The 23,074-nt window shown below is 38.1% G+C and overlaps 1 protein-coding gene across 25 annotated transcripts in view; it reads right to left on the bottom strand.

Annotated features, from left to right (window-relative positions):
- Positions 1–7,084: 7,084 nt before the first annotated feature.
- LOC121655986 (hemicentin-1-like) overlaps positions 7,085–23,074 on the bottom strand; it is a 176,290-nt gene continuing 160,300 nt past the window's right edge. For 3 of the 25 annotated variants that reach the window (XM_042011140.1, XM_042010983.1, XM_042011071.1), the window contains 14 exons: positions 19,747–19,798; positions 17,847–18,143; positions 12,383–12,703; positions 11,962–12,258; positions 11,555–11,869; positions 11,152–11,436; positions 10,144–10,440; positions 9,737–10,051; positions 9,334–9,618; positions 8,848–9,177; positions 8,341–8,658; positions 7,958–8,245; positions 7,703–7,851; positions 7,085–7,555 (listed from right to left, as the gene is read on the bottom strand). In XM_042011140.1, the coding sequence (XP_041867074.1) occupies positions 7,547–7,555; positions 7,703–7,851; positions 7,958–8,245; positions 8,341–8,658; positions 8,848–9,177; positions 9,334–9,618; positions 9,737–10,051; positions 10,144–10,440; positions 11,152–11,436; positions 11,555–11,869; positions 11,962–12,258; positions 12,383–12,703; positions 17,847–18,143; positions 19,747–19,798 (3,558 nt within the window). In that variant the 3' untranslated portion in view covers positions 7,085–7,546. Of the gene's footprint in view, positions 7,556–7,702; positions 7,852–7,957; positions 8,246–8,340; positions 8,659–8,847; positions 9,178–9,333; positions 9,619–9,736; positions 10,052–10,143; positions 10,441–11,151; positions 11,437–11,554; positions 11,870–11,961; positions 12,259–12,382; positions 12,704–17,846; positions 18,144–18,419; positions 18,473–19,386; positions 19,448–19,746; positions 19,799–20,069; positions 20,121–20,263; positions 20,320–20,552; positions 20,597–23,074 lie in introns of all 25 variants that reach the window. The other 22 variants (XM_042010974.1, XM_042011052.1, XM_042011116.1 and 19 more) reach the window with 18 other exon arrangements.

Here is a 23,074-nt window from a genome sequence, read left to right as displayed (position 1 = left end):
TTTTTGAATATGTTTTACATATGCTTTAAAGTTCTTGTTATATTGATTAAAAAACTATATATACTTAAATATAAATGTTGAAAAACTATCAGTGGTCTATGTTTGCCTCCTCTGATGGCTTCATGTCACCAGTGTTCAGGCTCTCAGAGGTTTTTGTTCAGATCTGTTGATGTTTTCTGTTTTTCTGTGTCTTGTCTCACACAGTAAAACACAGCCGTGTCTCCAGGCTGCATATTCTGTCCATTCAGAGTTATTCTGCTGTTTAATGCATCTAAGTCGATACTGAATTTGTTCCTTAATGAATCTGAAACGTACGCCTGTGAATCTCCAGTATATTTTCCACCGGTCCACTCCAGTCCTTTTCCTGCAGGCTGTCTGATCCAGTGTGTTCGATAGCTGCCCACAGAATAAGAGACCTGACAGGTGATGGTCAGATGTTGACCAGGCTGAACAGTGATGGAGGATGGCTGTATCAGCTGTTCACTCTTTACATCTTTCAAGAAAATAAAGTAGAAAGATAAAATTGTGTCAAATCAGTAAACAGGCATCATGTTGTAATCATTCTGTCTCAGTGAGACTGAATCCAACTGCCAGCAGCAGCAGAGCTACAGAAAACATGATGGTGTTGAAGCAGCTTCTCTTGTTTTACTGTCAGTATAAACAACACAAGTCTTTATATCAGATCCAGGCTGATGAATTTGCATACAGACTATAAGGCCAAGTTTTTTTTCTTCTTTTCTATATGATGCGGTTGAAGTTTGAAACAGGGACTTATGCTGTGATATATACAATTACATCATTAATGATGCAAATACAATCACTCTGAAACATTTCTAACATGTCAGTGGAAAAGTTTTTGTCAAACTACAAACAAATTACCCTCACGGGATAATAAAGACCCACATGTCCAACATGTCCACCACCAATCCACGCCAGTTGATTTCCTGAAGATTGTCTGATAAAATATGTCATTTTTATCAGAACAGACCTGACCATGTCTTTGAAAAGAAATAAAAATATAACAGTTGTTTATTTCAGTCAATCCAGGGAGACTCATATCCAGTTGTTATAGTACACATGACTGACAAAACTGACATTAACTTAACTGACAGCTTAATATTAGTGATAAGTCTTTCCAAAAATCAATTCTCTGTTCATTTGGGATCAATGCAATTTAGATTTCTGTCAGTCCACTTCCTGTGTAAATTAATAAGAGGGTTAAAATATCTGGAAATCACATCTTTCCACATGACAATTCTATTTAATTGAAATGCAACTAAATAAAATGTAGGCTTTACCAGACTTTATTTTGGGAGTTAATAAACCTGTGAAAACCAAAGGTAGCTCATCCCTATTTAAATTTTGTTTACACTGTTTTGTTTTTACTGGATGTGGAGGTCCTAGGCTGGTTTGGTTACACAGGGTCTGCATGTGATTGAATGTACTGACAAATTCTCTGAAACACCTTTGAAGAAGGTTTATGGAAGAAAAATGAACATTCAGTTCATGAGCAACAGCTCTGGTGGATGTTCCTGCAGTCGGTATGCCAATTCCACTCTCCCTCAACACTTGTAACATCTATGACATTGTGCTAAATAAAACTGCACATTTTAAGGTGGCATGGTTATTATTATAATATTATATTATTATTAAATCAAGATACTGATTAAACAGCATGATTATTGTACAGGTGTGCTGACACACCTGTACAATAATCATGCTGTTTAATCTTGACATACCACACCTTAGAGGTGGATGGATTATCTTGGCAAAGGAGAAGTGATCACTAACACAGATTTTGACAGATTTGTGAACAATATTTGAGAGAAATGGGCCGTGTGTCAATAGAAAAGGTCTTGGATCTTTGAGTCTAGCCCATGAAAAAGTGTTGTGTTTATACTTTTGTTAAGTCTATATTCATCTTTAAAAATGTCTAATTCCTGTTTGTTTGTGAGATTTTAAATCCAATAATTTACTCCAGAAAGTCAAATATTTTAATTATGTAGTAATAAAGTTATTTTTCTTATTATCTTGAAGATATTCATAATTTATTAATGTTCTAATTATATTGATCAAAGATGTTGATGGAGTGTTAATCTTTTCATTGTTACAGTCATGTCAGATTTTAAATCATTTCTGGTCTGAGAGCTCCTCCTCTGGACACTTCATGTAACAAGTGTTCAGAGTGAGGATAAAATAACAGCATCATCTCAAATTCTTATAGGAACCTGTGACAGGGTTTGTTTTGAATAACATATGTCATTGTGTGGAATAAAAGTTGGGTGTAAAGTAAGCATTTATTCTCACATCAAGCCTAAATGTGAAGTAAACTGAACTTTCTGATTTCTTGTGCTCTGACTGACACACCAGGGAAACACCCAGAAATACATCACTGTTTCCTAAACACTCCACCTTCTATGGTCTATGCCACACCTGTTCAACAATATTCATCTTCTGTGTCACTGTGGAACCTGCATACCATGTGTATCTCACACAGTATTATACAGTACAGGTCAGTCTGTGGGATTCTCCAGGTCTTTTAACCACTGACTCAGATTCTGTCAGTGTTTGACCCTCAGTACCTGCAGAAATATAAACAAGTCATTCATGCAGTCACATTGACTTCATATCAGTGTGTTTTGTTTTTTTTTTCTGGCATAAACTCTTACCAGCCAGGGTACAAAACAGATTGAGGGAAATAAACAAATAAGCAGGTCTGATTATTGTAAAAGTCATTATTCTTTGTTCTGTCTGCAGTTTTAGTGTCAGACCTCTGACCTCTGTTCTGTAACATCTAAAAAGAGACTGGATGTATCTGTTTTGCATTGACTCCTTCTGAATGAAAATCACACCACATTCATCACACAATTTAGAAGAAACACTAAAAACACCACAGTTCACCAACGGCTGAGCATAGTTAGAGAATTGGACTATTCTGCAAAGTCCAATTTTTTTTTTTTTTTTTTTTAACAAATCGTGGAATAATAATAATGACAATAAATGTAACTTTGTCTTAGTTAACTTAATAAGTAATATGTCTTATAACAACTTCTTCTTTTCACTGATCACAAGATCCCATTGTGTACATGTTAGGTTTTAAGGCTCCCACCCTACGGATTCTCAATCCTTTAAAGAGATCGAACACTGACTTCCTCCGGAGGAATCCCACCAATGACGAACAGAACACACTTCAACTCCAGTCTTCACTGAGCTCAGGGTTTTTACTTCACAGATCGGCAGTTACAATCAGCCGTATACACCTCCGTTCTCTGACCGACCCTCACAAGGCCAACCACCTACATATTTACACAGTGCATAAAAACCTACGGTCAGCCCCATTACCATACAGAAACAGGTGTATGTACAGTTGTAACTCCCAAAACACTACCACAGATTAACATACACCATTTCCCACCAAATGCACCATTACATCCCCCTTTAACCCAAATGCTTAACTTAACACAATTACATAAATCAATAAAGCAAATACAAAAAATAAACACTATCATCCCATCCTCCCCCCTTTCTCTGGCCACTTGGTGCGTGCCAAATCAGCCAATTCAGCACACCAGGCCCTGGTTAACACCCTCATGGGCGCGCCTCCATGAAGGTGCTGATCCCCAAACCACCTCAGAGGGAGAGAGAGAGATTAGCAACAATAACACACACTGAAAATAATCCAAACCCAATGTATTACCCAACCTAATAGGATCCAATATTAGTGGATAGATACATTAACAAAAACTAAAGAAACACAAATAAAAGGATATTAAAGTGTATGCAGGGCATGTATGTGTGTGGTCTCCTACTGAGCACCTGCTTAGTGAGGAGATGTATGCAGCTTCCTCACAGTACATGTTGGTTCTGAATTAAAGAAATCTCCTCCAATGTAAACTCTTACTTTACATACATTTGATAATAAGTTTACATATGACTGACACAGAATCAGCCATTTAGATTTCAATCTTCAAAATAGAGAAAACGGAGTTTTTGTTTTCTCATCAAAGCACAGTGTTGTTGTATTTATTTACACTATAAATGCCATTCAGTTCCATTTAGCATGTTCTTGTCTTTCTTTTCTTTTGTAAGACAAACAGAAACCTGTTGTAGAAAAACAGCAATTAACAGAGAAAACCTGCTGTCTTCCAGCTTTGTTATTTTAGTTAGCTGGAGGAAATAATAACTTCATTCTAACTAGAAAGAAAACAAAAATCAGCTGAATTTGTCCTTTTTCTTAAATAGAGAACATATATAACCAAAAAAACACAATCCCATCATCCTGGCTCAGCCAGCTTGATGGAGTTCAGACCATTTACCGTTTACTTTATCTGGTCAAAGTAAGAACTATCCCTGTGGAGTTTTTGTAAAGCCTCACCATCTGTTTTAATCAGTGTGTGCTTTGCAAAGTAATACGTGGCAGAGTCCTCTGATACTAAGTTGGACAGTTTCAGATAAACCATCCTGTTGCTGTTGTGTCTGGTGATTTCTATTCAGCCTCGAACGCTGCTGGAATACTCTGTTCTACTTGCATCGCTGTAGATACGACCCATCCATTCCAGTCCTTTTCCAGCAGCTTGTCTGATCCAGTGCATACTGCAACAGCCAAATGAGAACCCAGATCCTCTGCAGGAGAGACTCAGAGTCTCACCTGGATTTTTCACAATGGGACTGGAGGAAATTGTCTCTATACTCTGACTTGAACAACATGATGAGATGAAAGAAGAGATGAATGGAGGAGGAAGAGAGACAATTACCTCATGTTTGCAGCAACTGACCATCACTAAATGGTTTAAAAAAATGAATAGACACAAATATAAGAAACATACCTGCAAGACAAAGAGCAAGCAGCAGTAGACCCAACGTGTTCATCATAATGAAGCTGCACTCTTCTGATATTCCCCTCAAGTTTATAGACCAGTCAGCAGGACAGAGGTCCACAGCACAGACTGAAGATTTGCATCATGATGTCAAGAGAAGATTAATAAATCAGCTGTTTCTTAGTTTACCATAATAGTTTTGTGTCTTTAATTCTACATATTTGTAGAATGAAACACATTCATATTTGTCACTTCATATTAACAGACATGAAAGTACTCTATAAAACCAAACATAGCACCCCGTCTTCCTCATAGTTTGTTTCTTATAAAGCTTTGTTCCAGCAACCAGTAGCAGCAGCAGAGCTACAGCGAACATGTTGGTGATGAACAGGATCTGATGGGAGCTTCTCTTCTTCAGTTGCTACAGCTGACAGCAAGTGTTTATATCAGGATGGTCAATTTGCATAAAGACTAATCTGTCAAGAAATCAGAAAGAAAATCTGTCATTTGGATGACATTCGATCTATTCTTTCAAATATCATGCAATTATTCCTCCACGAATGTCTGTTTCTGTAGGTGGAGGAGAGAACACGTTGTATTTGAACATTTCTTCCACAGGTTTTGGTGACGTTGTTCCCTCTTGTGTAAGCAAGGCTTAATCTGCATAAGTACATGCTGATGACAATGACGACGGCAAATTTGTTTATTATAAGATGTTTTCTGTGTTTCACCCTTTTCGTAAGCAGTCATCAAGGTAGAGGGAGGATGCAGAATGAATAGATCAGCAGTCCATCACAGGACCAACATGGAGGCAAAACAACATGGACATTTACAGTCAGTTTGATCAGCTGTTATCCAAATGTTTATGTTTTTCTACTCTGGGAAGAAGAAAGCCAGAGTGCAGCTTATGTTTTGTGAAGTTAAATTTTAAATGTTTACCAGCTACGTTTTTTATGTTGAGTTAGTTGCTTGAGTTCTCATTGCAAGAGCGTTTTCCTTGTGTCTTCTTCTTGGTTCTAGCATTTAATTCTGAGCTTGTTTTTTATTGGCTACCTGTCATTGTGTCTAGATGTCCTCAGCCGCCTTTGTCTCACATCAAGATCACCATCACAGGATCCAGCAGCAGCAGAGCTACATAACATGTTGCTGTTGAAATAAAATAAAATGTGCAGACTCTACTAAAGCAGTATTCCAGATCACGTAGTTTACACCTGTATGTCCAGCTTAACGTTTGCTGCTTTTTTATGTTTTCTGCACTTCTTGTTCTACCAAGAAATAATTTGTAGACCAGTCATGCTCATTTCCCTGCAGCATCTTTTACTGGGGTTGGTCATAACTCTGTGCTGTACTGAAAAATTCATATATTCTGAAGAAGTGCATTTTTTACTTTTTGCCTGTGTTGTTGAGAGATGGACCTCTGAGCATGTTTTAGCATGAAATTGATCTAAACTGATCTTTTGTATACCTGATATTCTTTTGGTAACAACTGATGGGGTCATTGTCTCTGCTTTTTAGATTATGATCTATAGTAATAAGCTTGGATTAAAACCAAAACAACTTTCTCAGTTCTAAGGCAATATGAAGGTTTCACTAAGAAAATATTAAAATAACAAAACTGATATTGTTTAAAGTATTGACTATTGGTTTAAAATACAAAATAGATTGTGGTCACCCTCGTTAAAGCCGCTGTTTGTTCATCTGTTGTTCCCATACTTCTACCTTTCATCTTATTTAAACTCATCCCTATTCACCTGTCATGGTTGTTTCAGCCACTAGAGGACAGTAAAACAATGTGATGTAAACACGACATGATCACAACAAGCTGCTTGTCTAAAGGCCTCTTGGGGTCATTTCTACTAATGGGAGTACCTACTGCAAGATGGTCAAGTAACAGGATAAAAAGACTTGCTGCAACTGAAGTGATGGTGTTTATTCTGTTAGCTCTTATTGTTTAATTACTACTTCATAAGTACATCTAACCTTGCAAGGATCCTGTTTCACACAGACTACCATTACTGTATGTGAAGCTTTGTCTCCCTCTTGTGGACAGTCTGCATAATACATGCATGTTAGTAATGTTGCATTGTGTGTTGAAATATGTGTAGTTGTCATCTGTGATGTTATGAAAAAAAAATTCTCTGTTTTTCTAAATGTAGGAATGACTACAGTTAATATTAGGGAAGAGAAGAAAATTTATTTGTATAGCACATTTAATGTACAAGACAATTCAAAGTGCTTTACATGAAACACCACAGCAGGGTGCAGAAAGCAATACATTAAAAAACAGATTAAAAGAAATGCAATTAATGAAATAAAAACAGAAGGAATCTGCTAAAATAGGATAGATGAAATGCAAGAGATAAAGTTCCAGTGTGGGGAAAGACAATATTAAAAACTATTCCAGCTTAAAAAAAAAAAAACAAAAAAAACAAAAAAACAGATGTAGATTTTGACTTCTAAATAAATAAAAACTAGTTAAATGCAGTGAAACACGTTTGACTTATTGATCTAATTCATTCATAGAGTAGTTTTCATGCATACCACACCAAATACATGACTGAAATACAGAGAAATAATAAAGTTTGGATGAAATTCCATAAAATTCAACAAGTTAAAAGCAAACACACAAAAGAACTATATCAGTTCATTACAAGTGAAAATAAGTCAAAATATGTCATAAAAAAATCCTAAGATGTTTACATGAATTGAGATCTGCCCTCTTGTTATCATCATTTAGTCTGAAAGGGAAAAGAAAAGTTACGAGTCAACATTTGGTCATTTCTGTGTAAAAAAAATATAAAGATTTGACTGAATATTCAAATTATTAAGATTTTATAATCACATATTAAAACTACACAAAACAGCCAAAAAGTGTTAAATCTTACCTTAATAATCATGATAACGACAGCAAATATGACAGTGATGAAGAAAAGAACGAGGTAAAGCACAGCCATATACCACGTTTCCACAACTGTATCTTGGCTTATATCAGCATGCGTGATGTCATCAAAGAAATGGCAGTGCTCCAGCGTGTCTGGAAAACAAGTAGAATAAGATGTTAGTTGATTGTTGAATTAATTTTATATCAAACTGAAACTGTGAGAGACTTAAATGTGCAGGGCAAACGTGGATCACAGCACCTGTTTTAGATATATTCCGAGTCAGGGTGGTGTTTTCATGTGTCACCCTGCAGGTGATAACCACCCCGGGTAAGGAGTCCACTTGGGACAGACGAAGGCTGCTTTGAATGCTGAACTTTCCATCTGGTCCTCTGTGGACCTCGCTATTATTGTAGTTTGAAAGTTGTACATTTTCATCACGAAACCAGGTGATGTTAATGGATGCAGGGCTGAAGCCAGAGACCAGACACACAAGTTCGTTAGAGCCTTGGAGCAAGATGGCTGAAGGTTTGCTGTGGGTCACTGAGGCTGGGGAAGATGACAGAGAAGCATACATTTGTTTGGTGGGAGGCAACTGAGCAAAATTTATAAGTATGAAAACTGAAAACTGAGAGTGAGCTCACCGAAAACATCATGTATACTGCTTCTAACTGGGGTCTCTGATGATTCATGTCTGACAACACAAGTATAAGTTGACTTTTTGTCCTCAGTCTTGGATATATTGAGTCTGCTTCTCATTGAATAAGAGCTTCTTCCTGGGTATTTCCATGGAGGACTGTTAATGTAACGAGAGGATGGGAGTCTCTGGCTATTCTCTTCCCAGTGCAAAATGATGCTCGATGGGAAAAATCCAGAAACTGAGCAAGTAAGCATGAAGTTGTCAGACGCAGACAACTCAGAGGCAGTTGGTTGGATTATCGTCACAGCTGGTGGATACAAATCTTGAAAAACAAACACACACAAAAAGACAACTGTAAATAAGGGTTCATATTTTGACCTTTTGAGTTTAAAAAAAAAAAAAAACATTATGGAGATGACTACTTTTGTAATCAGTATTATAGAAACTTTCTGTTTTAAACTGGTGTATTTTCCAGAAATCTCAGAGAGGCTTGGTGTGTCTCTGACAATACCTTTGCTTTTACTGATGTAGTCCTCATGACCCTGATTAGAACATCGATGCTTTCCTTCACAAGACACTTGTTCATGTGCAAGCCAATCCTCCGCTGATACGTTGAGAAAGCTGCGCAAAGTCTCTGTACCATTGCTGTGATCCACAGGTTGCTCCACATAGACGTTAGAAGGTGAACAGGTTTTTCCATCCACTTTCCATTTGATGGAGAAATCACTGAGATGAGGGCCGACCAAAAGGCAGGTGATAGTCACATGTCCCTTGTTCTGAAGCTGCTCTAGTGGTGGTCCCTGAACGTAGACACCAACTCTCTGAGAGGATGCTGGAGTCACTGAACAACAGAGCACAATGATAAATTAAATAAAAATACAATTGTCAGTATACAATCATTAGAAAAATGTTTGGATTTGCAGAATATTATTAAAGAAGAGTCTGACTGCTTTTTCAGAATGAAATTAGTTATCATTATAAGCTGTTTTCATTTTACCTGAGCAGAGACTGATGTTCTTTCTGAAATGTTTTCTCAGAGAGCTGTCAGATGCTTCACAGGTGAAAACCTTCCCAGTTTTCCACTCCGTCTGAGGAACCAGTAGCTTACTGGTAACTGCCACATATCCATTTGAATCTATGCTGATGTGTTTAGTTGATGAGGATATCTCCTTTGACTCAGATAACCATTTAATTTGAGGGTTGAAGCCCAATCCAGAGCACAAGAGTTTCTGTTGTCCTGACTCTTCACTGGGGGCCAGAAGGAGTTCCACTGAGGGGTCCACTAAATAAAATGTAGGAAAAACACATGAATGATTCAACCAGTGATATTAATGATCAACAGATGGATTTAACAACACAAAAACTGATCAGTGTTGAAAGAACATGAAGACAAGTCTCACCAAATATTTTGCTAATGGAATTAGACGTGAAAGGTGTGCTGGAGAGGCCTTGGTACACTGTGCAGGTGAAACTCGTGTCACTAGTCCAGTAACGTTGAGGCACAGAGAAGCTTCTGCTGACTGAATGGTGGCCTGGAGCTTCAGGAAGATCAACATACTGTTTCTCAGACATATCAACTCCATTGGCTTGAAATGTGACGTAAATGTCCTGTGAGGAGAGCTGTGTGATGTCACACTGTAGAGCAACAGTGTTTCCCTTCAGCAGTTCTGGTAGAGATCTCCTGATCTCCACCTGCGGAGCTTGAGGTGGAGGTCCTGCATGAAGACAGCAGGAAACACAACAGCTTTCATGCCTTAGACCTTCTATAATAAAGACGTGTTGTTTGTAGGATGAAAAGTTGCCTCACCTGCTACGTCTACTGTCTTCTCAGCAGATGTGAAGCACTTATGTTCTGCTCTACATGTTACTTTCTTCATCTGCTTCCACTGACTCGAGGAAACTGTAGCATCACTGAATATATGAGTTGTGTTTGAAGTCGTTGTCACTTTATCACTTGGTAAGACCCTCCCATCCATCAGCCAGGTGATTTTGGCATCAAAGGCAGTGTGGAGCAAACATGTGGCTTTCACCTCAGAGACTGACTTCATTACAGTCTGAAAACTGGGAATCTCTACGTGGATGGAAGGAGGAGCACTTGAACAACCTGACAGAGGAAAATACAAGGTAACAGGATCAGTAAAGAAAGAACAACTTATAAGTAAGGTAAACAAATTAAAGCATTTTCTTGAAGTGATGCACGATGTCGAATGATTCCACATTTAGAGGATCGTAAATAAGTAATGAAGACTTTAAATATCAGCGGGGTTGCTGACATGATGTTCTACGTGGATTTTAGGAATTATTTTTTCCTAGTTATTTGTTTTAAAACCACTCAGGTCTAAACTGTAGATCAACTTTACAGTAACACAAACTGCCAGAAAAGCAGTCAATAAACCTTATTATCAGTTCTCCTTACAATAGCGCCATCAGCAGGTAATACGTTCATAACCAATAATTTTTATGTGATTTTAACTCATTACTTTACAGTTTTAGAGTTAGTTTAATACAAAGCACTGAGCTCCACATTTTAAGTCTTTAATAGGCTCGCCCCAAGATGCAAGCTAAACGTTTTCCCACCATTTCTTTCAAGTTCACATTTTCCTGTGATTAATTAGTCGTGCTGTAGCTGCTGCAAACTGCTACCAGTGAAAGTTTATAACATCATGTACCAGTAGCATTTTAAGACTTTTCAAACATGACTGTAAAACTTTCTAAGACAAATTAAGAACGTATTTTACAATAAAATAAGATTTTAAAGCCTGGAATGGACCAGAACACACATTTATCATCAGATGATTCTTCCTTGTCTTTTTACCTGAGCAGAGACTGATGTTCTTTCTGAAATGTTTTCTCAGAGAGCTGTCAGATGCTTCACAGGTGAAAACCTTCCCAGTTTTCCACTCCGTCTGAGGAACCAGTAGCTTACTGGTAACTGCCACATATCCATTTGAATCTATGCTGATGTGTTCAGTTGATGAGGATATCTCCTTTGACTCAGATAACCATTTAATTTGAGGGTTGAAGCCCAATCCAGAGCACAAGAGTTTCTGTTGTCCTGACTCTTCACTGGGGGCCAGAAGGAGTTCCACTGAGGGGTCCACTAAATAAAATGTAGGAAAAACACATGAATGATTCAACCAGTTATATTAATAATCAACAGATGGATTTAACAACACAAAAACTGATCAGTGTTGAAAGAACATGAAGACAAGTCTCACCAATTATTTTGCTAATGGAATTAGACATGAAAGGTGTGATGGAGAGGCCTTGGTACACTGTGCAGGTGAAACTTGTGTCACTAGTCCAGTAACGTTGAGGCACAGAGAAGCTTCTGCTGACTGAATGGTGGCCTGGAGCTTCAGGAAGATCAACATACTGTTTCTCAGACATATCAACTCCATTGGCCTGAAATGTGACGTAAATGTCCTGTGAGGAGAGCTGTGTGATGTCACACTGGAGCGCAGCAGTGTTTCCCTTCAGCAGTTCTGGTAGAGATCTCCTGATCTCCACCTGCGGAGCTTGAGGTGGAGGTCCTGCATGAAGACAGCACGAAAAACAACAGCTTTCATGCCTTAGACCTTCTATAATAAAGACGTGGTGTTTGTAGGATGAAAAGTTGCCTCACCTGCTACGTCTACTGTCTTCTCAGCAGATGTGAAGCACTTATGTTCTGCTCTACATGTTACTTTCTTCATCTGCTTCCACTGACTCGGGGAAACTGTAACATCACTGATTATATGAGTTGTGTTTGAAGTCGTTGTCACTTTATCACTTGGTGGGACCCTCCCATCCATCAGCCAGGTGATTTTGGCATTAAAGGCAGTGTGGAGCAAACATGTGACTTTCACCTCAGAGTCTGACTTCATTACAGTCTGAAAACTGGGAATCTCCACGTGGATGGAAGAAGAGTTTCTTCCATAAACTGCAGAAAACATGGGTTATCTCACACTTTAATCTTATCTCAGTTTTACAGTTCATTGTCGTATCTGTTTTTTGTTATGACATGATAGATGCTGGTAATTATGTGCTTTGTTTCACATACTTACTGTGACAAATACTTGTTGCCTTTTTAAATGTAATGTCTTTGTGAACCGCCTTGCAAGTAAAACTTGAACCATTTTCCCACTCTTCCTGGCTTGGCTGGATCTCAGTGGTTAAACTGTAGGTTTTCTCCTCTCCGTCCATACTCTGCAACATCCTTTCAATCGGTTTAATATGAGCTAGATGCACATCGTTCTGTTGCCACTCCACGCTCAACGCTTTGGGGAAGAAGCCACTTAGGGTACAGATGAGTGTGACTTGTGAGGCCCTCAAATCACTGTCCCATACAGGGTACAGTGTGATATTTGGAGAGAAAACCTTCATTCCTGTGACAGAAAAATGTTGCATTTACATGTTACATGCATGGTAGGATTAGGGATTTTTTTAAAGTATAAAAATAATAATAACAATAAAACTAAACTAAATTAAACAACAAAAGACAAAGAATTTTATTCATACATACCTTCTGATTTAATAAGAAATGTTTTGCAAAGTTTCAATCCTAAGTGCAGTTTGTTTGAATTTAGGCCAGATGGCAGAGTTGTACTTTTACATTGAACAGTTTTGTAGAGTCTTGCAAAAACGAGGCTGAATGTCAGTTGCACAGATGTTGAGCTTGACAGGGCAGAGCGATTGGGGAAAGCAGCGAGCGGAAGCCTTGTATAACACCCAGGTCCCCAAAAAGGTCCAAATTACAGAAGTGAAACAAAGCAAGAGCAACAGAGCATCACAGACACCAGGTGCAAGGTGGGGTTATTCCAGTAAAAGAAACAGAGAGAATATTTAAATATCTCATGTCAGTTTACATAAGCTACGCATACGACTTCTTCTCATGACTTTGCCAAAGGTTTTTGTTCACAAGTCTTTTAAGAACAGACTGAAAGAGTAACTGACTGTGAAATCTCCCAATTTCCATACTGGGCTGAACGTGGGCTGTTGAGTCCAGGTGCTGCTGGTGTGATGAGCATAACATCATGAAACATAAGATACACAGTGTGAAGTTAAAACAATACTATTTATTGAAGAAAGTAAAACTACAAATATAAACAGCTTCAAAATGTTGCAAAAGAGAAAAATATATCAGAGGAGCACATTAATTCTTATCTTCATTCAACAGATTAAAAAAATAAAAATAAACTCTCAGAATAAGAAGAAAAGAGGAGTAGCATCTCTTATTACTTACATTATACATCAGATATGAAAAAAAAGTTGAATTTTTTTTCTTCTTTTTCTTTATACCTTTTTTTATATTCTTCTTGCTTCATTTGATCTGAAAAGAAATAGAAACAAAATATAAAACTTAACAGTGTGATTGTGCTGCTGATTTTAATTTTTAATTAATTCACACAGATCAATCATTATTTCATCACCAGTTAGTCATTTTTCTTTGCAGTAAGAATGTTCCAGCTTATTTTTTGTTAAAGCTTATTACATTTATCTAATTGACAAGGAAATTTAATCAACTAAGCATATATTTTATATCCCCAGAATAGCAGCAGCACTCACAAAATTACCATTTAATCCATTTACTGTAGATTATTGTTATCAATATAACATACTTCTCACATCAGTATTTTAATGATTGCATCTAGAATAATCTGTGAATGGGAAGTCATTTTAATTAATTATTATGTTAAGCTGCATATGCTTATATTTTTTTCATCAATTTCTATTTTATTATATGTAGGATGTTTATTTGCATGTTTGAGTGCACGTCTGCACTATCAGTTTTATCAGTTTTCTGCCCTTTAATGTCCTGCTTAATTATTAGCAGATCACATTTTAGTGACGATGTGGTGCCTTACTAAAATTAGTTTAACACAGAATGATCCACCTCTGCTACTCGGTTTAGGTATGCAATGCTAAAAGCAAGTATATATTATATATAGTATTATAGTATAGTAGTATAGTATTATATTAGTATATTTTACTAATACTTGCTATTATTTATTAAAATAATATTCATTCTTATTAATTTATATATATATATATATATATATATATATATATATATATATATATATATATATATATCTTTTATATTTATAATGGTACATATTTTTGCTTTTCTTAGACTGTTTTTTTTTCTTGTAAATAATCTATATTGCACCTTCTTGCTGTGATGCATGTTCACCTTATTCTGTCTTTCTGCACTTCATTCTGTAACAAGTGAATTTCTCCACTGTGAGATAATAAAGTCTAATCTAATCTAATCTAATGTTGCCCCAAGGAAAAAATAATGAAATAAATAGTTTCTGCCTAAACTTCACTATTGTAAATCTATTGTGCTTTACTTTTATAGTTGAGTCAATTCCAAATCTGTGCTCAACACTGAAAAATGAAGGTTTTATTACCTTGAAAGTTGTGGTTCCAATAGTGAACAGCAGAGTGATGAGGAACAGAAGGATGAAGGTGAGAGCTGTTTTTGCCATGTTATCTTCCTCTGCATCCAAAGCCTCTTTCCAGACGGAGGAAGTTTCAATCAGAATTTCTGGATACAAATCAGAAAATCTCTGTAATAACTCACTCTCAGCAGTGGATAATTATTTAGGCGACAATGACAAACACCTACATTATAATTTTAAAGTATTACATTCTAAAACCTGACAAGTCAGTCAAAGGTGGTTTTATTTTAAAGCAGATATGCATGTCTTTAGATTAAAGTTGTTATTTCAGTTTAGTAATGATCCTGACTTGCTTTTGAGAGACCCCATTATCACTGTGACTTGCACCACTTGACTTGAGATGTTTTCACTGTTTTAGAAACCACAGAGCCTGAGTCAGTCATTATATCAGGGGCAAAGACCCAGTAGAGGAAACACACACACACAAAGACACATGACAGAAGCTCTTAAACTGCAGACAAAATGATTTGTTTAATACAATTATTGCCTGAAGTTAAAGTTAGTGAGGAGGTGATAATACAGTATGTTTTTTAAAGTTTCTTATATATCAATATTTAATTATTTTGCTACATGTAAACATGCAGACATCTACAACTACTTGATTTCTTATTTGCGTTAGATAAAGACAACACTAAACAAGGACAGGAAGTACAAGAGACAAAAAACAGAGTTGCAAAGTGTATTTTTTTTATTATTTTGATTTTGAATCTGCATTAATAACACACAAACACAATGTCATATCACAAGTAACAAACATCAAACAACAATGAACAGAACAGAACACAGAGAAACACAAGGTAACATCTAGGCCTTGCACGTTTCAGGGACGTTCATGTTGAGGTTGACCATGTTGGTGTTTTTAAATGTTCTATATCCAATGGATCTGACAATGGATTTAGCTGAATTTGCCACAGATTTGTGGTAAACAGCACAGCTAAACACTGCATCAGGCTTTTCCCACTGTGCAGTGGTGAGGATTAAGTGGCTGTAAACAGAGTAGTATCCATCTTTTTCTACAGGGTCTGTGGTATTGAATGGGTGTGTTGAGTCTGCCTCCACATCATCAACAAACCAAGACACAAAAACCTCACGGGGAAAGAAGTCTTTCACAAAGCAAGTCAGGACCACCTCGTCTTTACTAGTATGTTCTACTGGAGGCAGCATAAACACAGAAGGACGCTTTTCATCAGATCCTCCTGTAAGCATGAGAGAACAGTTAGAGCTGGTGGCATGAGTACATGCCCTACAAGTACTGCAAAAGACAAACAAAAGCTCAGTTTCATGTCATAACAGAAATCAATGCCATAAAAAGAATCTTTAAAGAGTTGTCTTACCATAGTTTCTTTCATAGGGTCTCTTCAGTGGCTCAAACCAGTTTTTATGATGAACAAAACAGTTGCGCTTCAACCCCTTGCTCCATTCATCATAAGTGATGTCAAGTACAGCTTCGTAGATGCCTGGTTTGACAGCTTTGTTGGAAGAAACTAATTCCTTTCCACTTTCGTCCTCCCACACAACCTTCTCAAACCCACCACTATGGACTGTGACACGGCATGTTAAAATTCCTGCTTTTTTTATGAAGATGTCCTGGTTTGTGGGTTGTATAATAGCTATATCCACATCTGAGGTGGGACACCCTTCACCACCTAAGTGAAGAATTAAGAAAAAATAATAGAACAAATCAATCAAAGCAAAACAAAAGGAATAGAAACATTTACATAAAAAAGTCTAGATATACTCACCGGATGTACACTCTTTAAAGAACACATCTTCTCTCTTTTCAGGTTCTGCATTGTTTTTCCCTTTCCCCTTGAACACACATGTGAATTTTGTGCTTACAGAAAGCTCACTGGTCCTGACTGTGAGCAAACTTGCTGCACTGTACAATCTTGTTCCGTTGGTGTCTTTCCTTTCGCTGGCCAATGAGCTGATTTCATCTACTGAGTTGTTGAATTCTTTGTCATCTTTCAGCCATTTGAACTCAAATGTATTTGGAGAAAAATCTTTGGCAAAGCATGAAAAGGAAGCCTCTTCTTTTCCATCAACAGCAGATGAACACACTTTAAGAGTTGGCAACTCATAAACCACATCTGAAAAACAAACACATACACAAATATATGTTTGCAGAAGCAAGAAATAATAATTATATATGCAGAAGTCCAGAAAAAATAAATGACCAAGTCTTTTACTTTGATATATACGTTAATTTTTTAAATATGATTCTTCTCACGTCAGGATTTACTCCATCTTGTTTCTGAAGTGTGCATGAGTGATAGAAAATATATCAAGAATAATAGTATAGAATAAAGTAGCATAAATGCTCACTTCTGCATATACACTGACTGGCAAGCAAACAGTTAATAATCAACAGATGGTGAAAATGGTATTAGGCAGCGGGTAAAAAGAAAAAGGATTAGTTAGCAAAGAGAAAGAAGCATAACATGCCTCTGTAGTCTCAAGACAAGCAGTTAATTAGTAAAGATGAAAAAAGACTCATCATGTTAATATATCGTATGTTTTATCGTTATCAGTTCACCGGGTCTACCCTGCTAATTATAAATGCACAAATATTTAAACATGTGCCAGAGCTTTGACTAAGTTTTATACCCCAAAAAGTTAAACCACTTCATTTAACCTATTTGCTTTCAAAGGTGCTTTAGCCTCTACCAGTGTTTCTCACACAGCACACACAAACGTAATTGTTACAATTAACTTTCAGATATAATGTTACACTAATCGATGCATTTACAGACTGTTTACTCATTGTTCCATCACAAGTAAATGTAGCTTCATGCAACCTTTTTTACTTTTATTAACATCAAACTACTCATTACTTTAAGACACAGTAAAATGTGATCATTATTTTAACTTACACAAATGTGTTCAACACCGTTATACTCAAAATTTACTGTCAACACCCAAAACTGATCATATGGTTTTATTATAAAGAATGAAATTAAAGTAGAATCTCTTAACTTGTTTAATCATTCTAAATGATAAGAAACATTTACTAATGAAAATAACCACTAAAAAGCAGTAATTAATAACTTAGCATATGTCTTACTTGGCTTGATCACAGTAGCAGGTCTTTCCCCCGCGGCGTGTTTTGCGATACATCTGAAAGACTTTCTTGCGTCCCAGTCCTGTCTCTTCACTTGGATCTGACTAATTCCCATATATTCACTGCCTTTCTGTATTGCAGGATACTGGATGAAGTCAGGCAAAGGTGTTTCATCTTGTTTCCATTCGAAAGTCAGTGAGGAGGGAGTGAAACCGGTGGCAAGGCACCCCAGGGTGACCGTGTCTCCACTCCCAGAGCCACATGACATCAAAGGAAATACCTCTGGGGCCTTGGAAGTCGCTGAAGAAGAGGAAAAAAAGTGTGTTTAGAACACCTAAATAAATCTTTAAATAATACGTTAAATATTCTTTGTGAGGAATTATTTAAAGAGAACTGAATTACTGAGTTTATCTAATTACATAACAAAAGGCAGGAAATGCTGACGTATTATGTTCTCCGGTCCCATTTAATCTCTTTTTCTTTCGTAAAAATGAAAAAAAAGAAAAATAAAATCATCAATCATACACGTTCTCACAAATGTTTTACTTTTTTCTTATTTTTTGCACTTTTGCTTACCTGATGACACCGTTACCATTGTCCCTTTTCCCCAGTAGTCAAAAGCAGCGTAGTAACACAGTGCTGGATCTACTCAACTCTTAATATAAAAACACTTCTCTACTAAAATTCTAACATTTAAACAACCTGCAACCCAACTAACCGCAAACATCAATTTTAATTTTTTTAAATATATTGCATTGGAGAACTTTTCAAATTGAGACTCTAACAGATTCACACTTAAATTAAAACATTATAACATGCTTTTTAGAATTTTTAAAAAAATATTTTTCAGTAGACGTTGTAAGCAAAGTCAAGTTTTCATAATTGGAGGAACATACGGCTTCTAACAAAAACAAATTACAATGATAAACTGTTTCATAAAGTTTAGATTTGTAATTTTTTAGACCGATCAGATATTAAATTCAGACCTGTTCATGTAATAATGTTATAACCAGATCTAACAGCTACAAGAATTTATTTTTCACAAGTTTTTGTCACTGAACAAAATATCAACGGTTGTCTAATTACCATGTAATGAACATGAAAAGAACAATATGCTATATATTTTGTTCATGTAATTAAAAATGTATGTCTGAAATTAAAAATAACCAGATTTCATACCTGATGTGACAATGACTACCGTGCCTTTACCCCAGTAGTCAAAAGCACCGTAACACAGAGCTGAATCTACTTTACTTTTAGTAGAAAAAGGCTTATTGTCTAAATTATTTAAAAAAAAAGAAGAAAACATACACTAATTCTTGCTATTTTATAATTTTACACAACCCATTAAGCATTAACATAAATTCTAACATTGGATTTTAAAAATATTCACACTGCAACTGAAAGGTCCACTGCAACATGGACCTGACTTTTTAAAATATCTAAACATAGACATAACTTTTAAAATATGTAAACATGGACGTAACTTTTTAAAATTTCTAAAACACACTATACTACAGATTTTAAATGGTACAAATCTTACCTGATGACACCGTTACCATGGTGCCTTTTCCCCAGTAGTCGAAAGCCCAGTTGTCACAGTAAAACATTCCTTTCACAGTTCTTACAAAAACCCATGACGACAACCATCATTTATTTCTACATAGTTTGGCTTGGAGATTATTTTAAAAGTAGTCCAGAAATGTTTCCCTTTCATACAATTATATACAACTGAATCTAACAGCCATAAGGTTTAATTTTTGATTAATTCTTGTCAAGTAAGAAAATCCCGTTGGCCATCTGATAATGACAATTTTTACAACTACATAAAAACAATTAAAGAAATTTTAAATATTCTTTTTAATGCAAACGTATGTCTCTGAATAAAAACAATATTACATACCTGAGGTGACGGTTACCATTGTGCCTTTTCCCCAGTAGTCAAAAGCGTAGTCACAGTAAAACACATGATCCACTACCCCATACTAAAACCCTGCTGACTCTTTAATACAAATTACAAGAAATATTTAATTATAATCTACTCTTTGACATTGTTGCCTTGAAAGTGTGGACTGTAACCACTAAAGTTTAAACTGAAACAACAGATTTTGATGTGTTTGCCATTTTCATAAAAACAAGACAAAAAAAAAAACAAAAAAACAACAACAAAAAAAATCTTTTAGAACAAAATCAAAACATAAGATAGAAAAATTAAGCTTGGTTTACCTGATGTTACTGTAACCGTGGTTCCTTTCCCCCAGTAGTCAAAAGCATCATCACAGTGAAATATCTCAACATATCCACATACAAAAACATGCACCTCAAAAGACACCGTTGATGCCTCTGAGGTCTACATAAGTTGAATTAAACAGTGTAACTATTACAATCACACTATGGTGACAAAAAGCTTTGTTTTTTACCTGATGTGACAGTCACTGTTGTTCCTTTTCCCCAGTAGTCAAAGTAGTTGTCACAGTGACACATTTCAGTTGCACTTCAGTACAAAATGCCTCACACACTTGTGCTGAGTAATTAACTAGAACATTTTATGATGAAAACCTTAACATACACTTAGTTTACCCAGAGGTTTCATTTTGTTGTTACATATTACATTAAGGTTGATGTAGAGAATAAAACTATGATAAATTTAATGACAAATAAAAAATAATAATAGCTGTAATAACCTCAGATATTTATTTTTGTACTTACCAGAAGTTACAGTGACTTGTGTTCCTTTCCCCCAGTAGTCAAAGTAGTCGTCACAGTGATGTACAACAACCTGCTTCTAATACAAATACATGTCTCTTTTTTTAATCAAGAAAAACATTTGTTTTTCTAACAAAGCAATTCCTGCTGTATTATTTATAAGCATTCTCCCCTGAGATTTTCTTTTTCTCTGGTTTGAGTTACATAAAGTTATGTCAGCTTGCCAGCAGTTGGTGCACACTTCCTCTTTTTTCAGGCCTTGTTCTGAATTACAGTTTCAATAGCATGGACCACACACACAACTACAGTCACCAGAGGCAGCCATAACTAATTAATGATGCAAGTTAATGATATGAACACATGATATAATAGATTTTTTTATACCTCTTTAAAAGTACTTTTTGTAATGATCGTTTCTGGGAGACCCGGAAATTCAGCCCACACGGTGATGAGTTTAACAGTTTTAATAGATGCAACAGAGCAGCTAACGGACGGCAGGTGTGGCAACCAGGACCAGGAAGAGGGGCTAGGCAGATAGCGGAGGTCGGTCCAGAAAAAGGTCTAATCCAGGTAGGCAGAGTTCAGGATAGTCCGGCAGGGAGCAGGCAATCGGGAGTCCGTGAGAGGCAGCAAGGTCAAATCCAGGTGGGCAGAGTTCAGGATAGTCCGGCAGGGATCAGGCAATCGGGAGTCCGTGAGTGGAAGCGAGGTCAGCGACAGGGATCTAGAACAAGACAAGATTTACTACAGAATAACAGGCAAGGCAAATGACCATCTGGCAGGGAAGCAGACATTGAGGAGGGATTATATAGGGTGATGAACAGGTGAGGAGAGTGAGCGCTGATGAGACCCAGGTGGAGCAGATGAGCCTGATTGTGTGAGCTGCAGGCAATGCAGGCCAGTCCTCATGACAGAACCCCCCCCCTCAAGGGCCGGCACCTGACGGACCACCAGGCATGCCCGGACGAGAGCGATGGAAAGCACTGATCAAGGAGCGATCCACCACAAACCGGGAAGGAATCCACGACCGCTCCTCCGGGCCGTAACCCTCCCAATCCACCAGATACTGCACCCCGCGGCCCCGCCGCCGGGAACGGAGGATGCGACCGACAGAGTAGACCGGACCCCCAGCAACGAACCGGGCGGGAGGAGGGGGCCTGGAGGAGGGAGCCAAAGGCGACAGAGACACAGGCTTGACCCTGGAAACATGAAACGTAGGGTGAACACGGAGTGTACGGGGCAGACCAAGGCGCACAGCCACCGGGTTGATGATCCGCACTATAGGGAAGGGGCCGATGAAACGGGGAGCCAATTTACGGTTCTCCAACCGCAGAGGAAGGTCCTTGGTGGAGAGCCAAACCTTTTGACCAACCCGATAACCAGGGGCAGGAACCCGACGCCTGTTGGCCGTCCTAGAGTACACAACGGAGGAGGTCATCAGTGCCCGACGAGCCCGCCGCCAGACCCGTTGGCAGCGCTGGGCTGCAGCATGGGCCGAAGGGACTCGAGCCTCCCGGTCCTGAACCTGGAACACAGGGGGCTGGTAACCGTAGACAACATAGAATGGAGACAATCCAGTGGCGCTGGAAGGCAAAGAGTTCAAGGCATATTCCACCCATGACAGGTTCTGGGACCACAAAGCCGGATCCTGCTCGCACAACATGCGCAGTTTAGTCTCTACCTCCTGATTGGCCCTCTCAGTTTGGCCATCCGTCTGGGGATGAAATCCAGAAGACAGGTCCACCTTGATTCCCAGGAGGGCGCAGAACTCGCTCCAAAAGCGGGAGATGAACTGAGGACCCCGATCGGAGACAATACTGGCCGGAAGTCCATGGAGGCGGAATACGTCCTTTGAGAGGATGAGCCCGAGTTCCTTTGACGTGGGAAGTTTCGGGAGCGGAACCAGATGAGCCATCTTGGAAAAGCGGTCTACAATAGTGAGCAGAACAGTGAAATTGTCAGAACGAGGAAGACCAGTAACAAAATCCATGGAAATATGTGACCAGGGCCGATTAGGTATGGGCAACGGACGCAGCAGCCCCATAGGCGGACGACGAGAAGACTTTGCCTGGCAGCAGTGCCGACAGGCCAGCACATAGTCCTTGACATCCCTAGCCAGCGTGCCCCACCAGAACCGATCACGAACCACAGACAATGTCTTGCTGACCCCTGGATGACAATACAGGCGTGAGTTATGGCAGAAGGACAGGACATCAGAGACCAGCTGTCCGGGAACAAAAAGGCGGTCTCTGGGACACTGAGCCGGTACCGGGTGTTGCTGATGTGACGCCATCACCAACTGCTCGATTTCGGTCCTGGTCACGAACAAACGAACGGAGGGCGGCAGGATGTACTCTGGTCGATCCTCAATGTGGTCGTCCTCCAGGGAATCATGGATCCGAGACAGGGCATCCGGCTTCACATTTTTGCTCCCCGGCCTGTAAGACAGGGAGAAATCAAACCGGCCAAAAAACAGAGCCCACCTGGCTTGTCTGGGGTTTAGTCGTTTTGCCGTACGCAAGTAC

This window comes from Melanotaenia boesemani, chromosome 2, assembly GCF_017639745.1.
Source record: "Melanotaenia boesemani isolate fMelBoe1 chromosome 2, fMelBoe1.pri, whole genome shotgun sequence".
Classification (NCBI taxonomy): domain Eukaryota; kingdom Metazoa; phylum Chordata; class Actinopteri; order Atheriniformes; family Melanotaeniidae; genus Melanotaenia; species Melanotaenia boesemani.
The sequence above is the reverse complement of the archived record's forward strand: the minus strand, read 5'-3'. Positions and strand labels throughout refer to the sequence as shown.